We start from the raw sequence: 8,268 nt of genomic DNA on the forward strand, positions 1-8,268 counted from the left end.
AACATGAGTAAATAAGCGATTGCGGCAGGGGAACAGGGTTGGCTAGGCCTACCGTTTCAATCGAGTAGATAGGCGATTACGGGAAGGGGAGAGGGTTGGCTGGGCTGCCTTTTCAAGACAATCTATGGCCATTCAATTGAGATGACATTTCATTCTCGTAAGTCGTACCGGGAATGCAGTATCAATCTCTGACCGTTCAATTGAGGAGCCATTTCATTCTTGTAAGTTGTAATGGGAATGAGTGCATTGCAAGACCAGACAAGTTGCTTCCTCACCTTACTGTGCTAACATTTGTCTTTTAAGTCAAGTCATTTTCAATCCATCCAGATCATTATCAATTTATCATCTTCCTCACATTCTTGAAATACTTCAGTGTAACCTTTGTGAGTATGAGGCTGAAGAGGAAAAAGTTCAACATTGAGAAAATCAAATGCTCCATGACTTTATCTGTTTACTCAAATAATACAAGAGGGATATGTACCGAAGGTGATCCAAACCCCTATAATAACATTTAGCAAGAATTAACTTAACTTCGAAGTAAACTCAAATAATAATCTTTTCAGTCAAATGTAAAGTTGAACAATTGAGAAATCACAAAATATGTGCTACAATATACAACTTTTCACTTTTTTTTTTTTTTAAAAAAGTAAAAAAATAAAAACAAAGGGGCAACTCGGTGCACGAAGCATCCTATGTTCATGTATCAATGATTGATTTTACGATTTGAACTCATGATGTATGGTAAGTTTTTCTCTTGAAATAGTAAACGGGACATTCAATTTGATATTAGAAACAACGAATTAATCAACGTATGTATGCTGATTTTGTAACTTATATCTAAATAACATACAAAAGAATAAAAACTTAAAACATAAGAAAAGGTCATAAAGAATCCCACATATTTGCTTAGTATTAGAGCCCGTTTGGATTGACTTATAAGTTGCTTATAAGTTGCTTATAAGCTGTTTTTAGCTTTTTTGAGTGTTTGGCTGGCCAGCTTAAAGTCATTTTGTGCTTAAAATAAGCTCAAAAAAATAATTGGGCCCATTTGACTTAGCTTATCTAAAGCAGCTTATAAGCTGAAAACAGCTTATAAGCCAAAAAAAATAAATTAGACTACCCAACTTATTTTTTTTAGCTTATAAGCTGATAGGCATAAGCCCATCCAAACAGGCTCTTAGTCAATACTTTTGACCTCGAACTAAATCTAACTTAATATTTCAAATGATTGCCAAACGTAAGAAAGTTACACTTTTGCCCTTCAAGCAGGCTAGTCTTTATTTTTTGCCCTTCAAACGGTTTTTAATTTTTTACTTATAAACTTACACCGTGAAAAAATTATTTATTACGAAGTGCAAACATTAAAGGTCAACACAAAGTAGGGCCAAAAGTGCCATTGACCCATTAAAAGCTGCTCAAATCTTATTCAGTTCTAATATATCTCACCAAATCCAATTTTTTTTTTCCTGACACCAAATCCTAATTTACTAATCATGAGGCAACTTACCAACTAACAAAACCATGATTCTACATTTGACAGGTTGAATAGACTATGGACATGCAAAATGCCATAACAAATCTATCTTCTTGTCAGAATTCACATCAGATTATTAACTTCTAGATAAGAACACCCCCCCACCCCCCCAAAAAAAAAACCTTTCAAAGTTGAGAACTTTCTGCCCTCTTTGTGAAGACAATTCTTGAATTTTGCAAATGTATCAAGAATATCACATCTTAAGTTCAAATATGCTTTACCAATGCTCAAATTTTCAATTCTTGAAATGTAATCTTTTATGTGTTTCTTTTGTAATTGAGTTTGCTGCAGTTAATTGACACATTTGAATTTTTCTTGTTCTTTTCCAGATAACTCTAGCAAAACCAATTATTATGCTGAATTATGCTTTCTAATGTTCAAATTTTGATTCTAGTAATATAAGCTATTAGGGTCTTTTTGGGTAGGAAAAAACGTTACTGTATTTGGTGTTTATGCCTGAATAAATGCTAAACAATGTCTTTTACATAAATTTAAATCACATTTAAGTAATGTCTGAGTTTGTAACTAGTGCTATGGGATTTTTTGTGGTTAATTGATGCATTTTCTCTGTAAATCTTTCTTTTTTATACAGTCCTACTGTGATACTATTGTAGTACTGTCAGAGCTATGATGGCTACAGCAACAATGTTGAACTCACCTTATAGTATTGGAGCTGTGAAAGTTAAGCCATTACTTCATTTTTCCCATAAACTGCCTCCTATGAGGTTGAATAGGAGGCAAATGCTAACCATAAAGGCTAGTGATGAAGGGTGTAACAACGGGTCCGGGCCCGGGGTTTCGAGAAAAATGGGCTTGAGTGATGAGGAGTGTGAGGCTGCTGTAGTTGCTGGAAACGTGCCTGAAGCGCCACCGGTGCCACCCAAGCCGGCTGCACCGGCTGGTACTCCTGTTGTGTCTTCACTGGTCAGTTTCCAGCTTAGCATACTTGTCATATATACTGATTTTTGTCTTTTGGATGTTGTGAGGAAAAATTGTAGCTTTTTGTCCTTAGCTTGCTTTTCATTGGCTTTGGAGGGATTAGAAAATAGATATTTCTAGTAAACATAGTAGCTTTTTGTCCTTAATTTTCCTTACATTGGTTTTTGAGGGGATTAGAGTTGATTGTCGTGGAAAGAATTATTAATATCTGCTTTTTTATTTTATTTGGTTCAGTAGATTTATAGGAGCAGTTGACCTGGCACAATCAGTCGTCAGACAAATTTACCTTGCATTCATTTTGAAGTGACAATTCAGTTACCAACTTACCATTTAAGTACCACTTCTGAGTTTTGGAAATGATGAGAACTATAACTTAGTAATCATTGGGTTCCGGATTGGCATCTTTCTGATTGATAACTAGCTTACTATTGAACTTATGTGGCGGGAATCTCTGTAAAGTATATTACCGGTTCTCTATATTCTCAAGGTTGTTGTAATCTTTTCTAGGCATTTGATTACATTTTCAAGAGTTTCTACTACTGAAAGTTATGTTTCTCGGACTCTTCAAAAATATCGATGGGTGCGTGTCGGACACTCCAAAACTAGTGCATTTCTGGAGAATCTGATACTGGTGCGGCAACGAAAGTGAAGAGTTCGCGCAACTTAGACTGGAAGAAGCTTGTAAAGAACAAACATCTTACAGGTGCTTTAAAACCGGTACACATAGTTGTGAAATCTTGAAATGATACAATAAGGAACTTCTCCTTTATTGTCTCGCAACAGCTTCTTTGGATATGTTTGCTATTACCGAATTGTCAATTCTATAGCTCTTAGATAAAGTAAAGATTGATTTGAAAGGCTTCCTATTACATTTCTGCTCGTGATGCGATAACCCAAAACCTGGGGGGATCTTTGTGATTTCTGCTATAGGAATGAGTACTGACTTTTAAGTAGTTGAATCTTATTTGCTGAATTGATATTTTCGGCCCTCAACATGAATGTAAGCAGAAAAAATGTTGTTTATGTGGTAAGCAGCACTGCTTGCTCGTTTGGTGTGACCAATGATATAATCATCCGTGAACTGTATTGGGTTTTACTGAGAAACAACGTTGAAATTGTTATTTCTGCATTGTAATAAATGACACCTTTTGCTTGTGAAGCCAATCAATCAGCGACCTCGCCGTAATCGGAGATCGCCTGCAGTTAGAGCTGCATTCCAGGAAATAAATTTAACCCCTGCAAATCTTGTATATCCACTTTTTATTCATGAGGGTGAGTATTTGTGTTTTTTCTCTGTTAAGTATCTCTGTCTCTACCTGTTCTTCAAATGCACATGTTACAAGACTTGCAGGAGAAGAAGACATGCCTATTGGAGCAATGCCCGGATGTTATAGGCTCGGATGGAGGCACGGGCTTATTGAAGAGGTTAGTGAGATCTTGCCTGTATTCTTTATCCTCCGTAATGGTAATACATTTCTTGAGGAGGCTCACATATCCGTGATCGAAAAATGACTAAAATCTTGGACAAGACATTAGATACTCTAATGACTCATCTGTGAACCTTCTAATCAATCATATTCTTGGTTATGGTACCGATAATCTGTCTTTGCAGATTTCTACTTATGATAAGTTTGTACAGGTTCTTTTTTTTGTTTCTCCGTTTTTTGTGCATTCGGTGTAGCAATTTGACCACTCTTGTCCTTATGTAGGTCTCAAAGGCCAGGGATGTTGGTGTCAATAGCATTGTGCTCTTCCCAAAAGTTTCAGATTCTCTAAAGGTCTTCTGGTTCCCACAAATAATCCTCTACCATCTTAGTGACATTAAGTAGGCTTTTGGACATAAAAATATTTGACATTTGAAAAAAGGTAGTATTTGAAAAAGGATATTTGGAAGTTTTGTTTTGACATACAATTTTTTTTGTTAAGGTAAAATATGTTTTTTGACATACATTTAACTTGAAAAAAGGTAGAAGTTTTGTGAGTGGAAAAAAAAAAATTCACTTGAAAAACTGGTCAAAATAACTTTTTCAAACTTGAAACTTGTCTTCAATTTTTTTTTTCTTCCAAAAAACAGTCCAATGTATAACCAAACGCTGTTTTGATTTATTTATTTTTTTGAAAAAAAAAAAAGGAAAGAAAAATTCATGTCCAAACGGGTAAATGATTGGTTTTTTGTGTCCTCAGTCTCCTACAGGAGATGAAGCTTACAATGAAAATGGATTGGTGCCACGGACAATTCGTTTGCTGAAAGACAAGTACCCAGATCTTGTATGTAAATATACCTTGCCTCGTTTCTGTTTATTTATTCAAATTCAAGGAGGTAACCTTCTCGGTATGTTCCTCATTGGAAATCCGGAAAGTCCTAATGTTTGATGTATGCTCATAGGTTATCTATACTGATGTTGCTTTAGATCCATATTCATCTGATGGTCATGATGGTATTGTCAGAGAAGATGGTAAGACGTCTATCCATTGCTACCAGTCTAAAACCAAACTTAATAAAACCTAATAGTTCTTGAGTGGTATAATTACTTCATAGAGAAAAGTTTGCTGAAATTTCTTCGTTTGACAAGTCGTGGTGAATAAGATATATTGTCATTTTAGTATTGCTGAGCCTTCTATGCTATATTAAAACAAAATCTGTTAATCAAAACTAGGTGAGACATTCCAGAATTTTTGTGCAGGAGTTCTGAAAATATACACAGTAGTGTTAAAATTGAAAATTTCCTGTTACCCTTAGTTCTGTATCTTCTTTGCTCTATCAATAATATATTCTTTTCTAAATTAAAAGTTGGAGTTATGACACAAATAACTATAGGAAATATCAACTTGATCATGGACTTGACTTTTCATGAGTAAAAGGATAAAGAAAGGAATAAAGGAGAAGAAAACGATATTCACCTTTCAGCTGTTTATTATTAAACGGTATTCACCTTTCAGCTGTTTATTATTAAACGGTATTCACCTTTCAGCTGTTTATTATTGATAAACTTACACTTCTTACCTACCAAGTTAATCGGCATTTCTTGCATGATGTTGGTTTGACTTGACAAGTTAATAATGGTTTGCAGGAGTTATCATGAATGATGAGACTGTGCATCAGTTGTGTAAGCAAGCAGTTGCCCAGGTAATCTTAGACATGATGACCTGCCTTTACTATATACTAGCTTCTCTCGTCATTTCTAGACTAATAGAAAACATACGAAGTCGTTGTCTTAGATGACTTGCATCTTTATTTATTTAATAATTATATATGTACCTCAGGTCCTTCAGGATTCAAGCAAATCCTTAGTTTTGTTACCAAATAGAGAATTCTAAATTATTTAAATGAAGGAAGAATTTGGAGCGAAAAGATGATCTAGTTGCTTAAAGTGAAATATACTGGATTTTGAGCTGCCTTATTCGGCATAATGAAATTACTTACCACATTGTATGTGTCCTAAATCTCCCATATGAGGAACCCTTCTGGTCCATTGTTAATTAATCAAACTAATAAAACATATTTACTAGTCAACCTCTTAACAGGCGCGGGAAAAGAAGGTACCATCACCCCTAACGACTAACAGAACTACCTTAACATCAAATTATTAAAATAAAAACAACTAAAGATTAATAATATCTTGGAGAGATTTAATTGAAGAAACATTCCTAATAATATTGCTAGCTCTTGAACTTTGTTTCTTCCTAGGCATATAATGCTTTTCAACACTTGAAAGTATAAGTGTTCTTGCACCCAAGGTTATGGCCTAGCGGTCAATGAAGTGGGTTGGGAACTCTGAGATCTCAGGTTCAAATCCCAGCGGAGGCAAAAACACTAGGTGATTTCTCCCCATCTGTTTAAGTCTTGGTGGAAAAGTTTCCCGGTACCTATGTTGGTGGGAGGTAGCAGGTACTCCATGAAATTAGTCGAGGTTCACACAAGTTAGCCTAAACGTCACGGTTATAAAAAAAACACATAATTTGGATTTTTATTTTTCTATTTAAGAAGTGATCCTATGACTTTCTTCTTTTACCTTAGGCCAGAGCAGGAGCTGATGTTGTCAGTCCCAGTGACATGATGGATGGCCGCGTTGGAGCAATTCGAACAGCTCTTGATGCTGAAGGGTTTCAGCATGTGTCTATCATGTCTTATACAGCGAAGTAATTTTCCAAAACTCTTATGTTTCCTTTCGAAATGGTTTTGACCTTAACTGGCTTTATAATGATTTGCAAATCTTATATATTAATCCTAGAATTTTGGCTCTCTACTCTATTGATATGAGTTACTTTCCTTCTTTTGATCCATTTGCCTATACATTAGCCAATTCAATATGGATCTCCATACTGAAAAGGATGAACACCAGATATAGTAAATTCTCCATCATGTCATTTAAATGGGAAGTTAAACTTAAATAGCCACTAGCTTGAAAAAAAAGTCGGCAGATATATAATATATGTATAATTAGCACATGTTATATGTATATTGGCTAGCAGCTGAGACTCTTGGCTGGGTGGCCAAATGTGTAACTTGCCCTTCTTTAAAAGCAATCACTCTCTAGAATCCCCTCATACTTACAATTTGAGAAACTGGTCTTCTTCATGGAAGAACATTCAATAAGTCATACGCTTGAATTTTTTATTTCTTCATCTTTTAGCTTGGTTATTGCAGGTATGCAAGTTCGTTTTATGGGCCATTCAGGGAAGCTTTAGATTCAAATCCACGGTTTGGCGACAAGAAAACGTACTTCATCACAACTAGCCAAAGTGACTCTTTTGTTTTGTCAGCTATTGTTTGTTTTCATTATTTAGTCAAAACAATCTTACTTGTGCATGAACTTCGTTTTCACATGAAGGTATCAGATGAATCCCGCAAATTATAGAGAAGCTTTAGTTGAGATGCAAGCAGATGAGTCTGAAGGAGCTGATATTCTCCTGGTCAGTATTGCTTGTATTATTGCCGCAAATCTGTGGAAATTACTGCTCGTATCATTAAAAGGTGTTTTACTTGGGGATCAGGTTAAACCAGGTTTGCCTTATTTGGATATTATAAGGCTTCTTCGCGATAAATCTCCTCTGCCAATTGCAGCATATCAGGTTACTCCACATGATCCTTTTTTGGTTGCTTTCATATTATATTTTTAATGCACCTAGCGCGAGTCACTATTAGGTCTGTAAAATTGAAGAGCCAACTTCTTCTTTGTTAGTGCTGTAAATCTTTACATGATGACGCCCTATGTTGGGCTGCTTCATCGGAACAAAATAAAATATTTGAGGATGTTGTGGAATTCTGAAGCATTTATTTTTGTTTTTTGTCTGAGATGAGTTACTTCACCAAAATCATTTAACGTTAGTTTTTCTTAGCATGGTCAACTGTAATTTTTTTTGGTGTGATTGTAGTTATACTCCCGTTACAGGTTTCAGGTGAATACTCGATGATTAAAGCCGGTGGTGTTCTGAAAATGATCGATGAAGAGAGGGTGATGATGGAATCGTTGATGTGCCTCCGCCGAGCTGGTGCAAACATCATTTTGACCTATTTTGCTCTTCAAGCTGGTAGATGTCTTTGTGGAGTGAAGTGAGAACTTGGTCAAGCACATAACAATAGTTTGTGTAGGGAGAATAATTCTTACTTGACCTCTGTATATTATTTTATGAGATCTTGTTTTTGAAAGAAAAAACAGCCGAAGATGACAAAAATCTTAAGCTATTGTCCAATTTTTCTTGCCAACATCTATCTGTATAAATAAATTTATGGGCTCAAGGGATATTGATCGTTTTATGCATTTTACGACTACTCCAAATTAGTCTATTGCACT

General features: G+C 35.4%; 1 protein-coding gene across 4 annotated transcripts; it reads left to right on the forward strand.

Annotated features, from left to right (window-relative positions):
- Positions 1-1,389: 1,389 nt before the first annotated feature.
- LOC132604280 (delta-aminolevulinic acid dehydratase, chloroplastic-like) lies at positions 1,390-8,235 on the forward strand. Of its 4 annotated transcripts, none has more exons than XM_060317725.1 (13): positions 1,390-1,540; positions 2,127-2,458; positions 3,634-3,745; positions 3,825-3,898; positions 4,183-4,251; positions 4,658-4,741; positions 4,860-4,929; positions 5,545-5,600; positions 6,492-6,613; positions 7,122-7,193; positions 7,306-7,387; positions 7,469-7,546; positions 7,867-8,235. In XM_060317725.1, exons 2-13 carry the CDS (start codon positions 2,162-2,164, stop codon positions 8,029-8,031), a joined length of 1,281 nt encoding a protein of 426 aa, XP_060173708.1. In that variant the 5' UTR covers positions 1,390-1,540; positions 2,127-2,161; the 3' UTR covers positions 8,032-8,235. The 4 variants fall into 4 exon arrangements, with proteins under 4 accessions (XP_060173708.1, XP_060173706.1, XP_060173709.1 ...); XM_060317723.1 differs by having other exon boundaries at positions 1,426-1,783; positions 2,149-2,458; XM_060317726.1 differs by having other exon boundaries at positions 1,427-1,715.
- Positions 8,236-8,268: the final 33 nt, after the last annotated feature.

Source organism: Lycium barbarum, chromosome 7 (genome assembly GCF_019175385.1).
Source record: "Lycium barbarum isolate Lr01 chromosome 7, ASM1917538v2, whole genome shotgun sequence".
Lineage (NCBI taxonomy): Eukaryota > Viridiplantae > Streptophyta > Magnoliopsida > Solanales > Solanaceae > Lycium > Lycium barbarum.

Bases quoted from the DNA above. Each gene is read 5' to 3' on its own strand.
- LOC132604280 (XM_060317723.1), top strand. From the start codon at position 1,758: ATGCTCAAATTTTCAATTCTTGAAAT. The intron at 4,930-5,544 runs GTAAGACGTCTA...AATGGTTTGCAG, and splicing joins TGGTATTGTCAGAGAAGATG to GAGTTATCATGAATGATGAG. The intron at 7,547-7,866 runs GTTACTCCACAT...CTCCCGTTACAG, and splicing joins TGCCAATTGCAGCATATCAG to GTTTCAGGTGAATACTCGAT.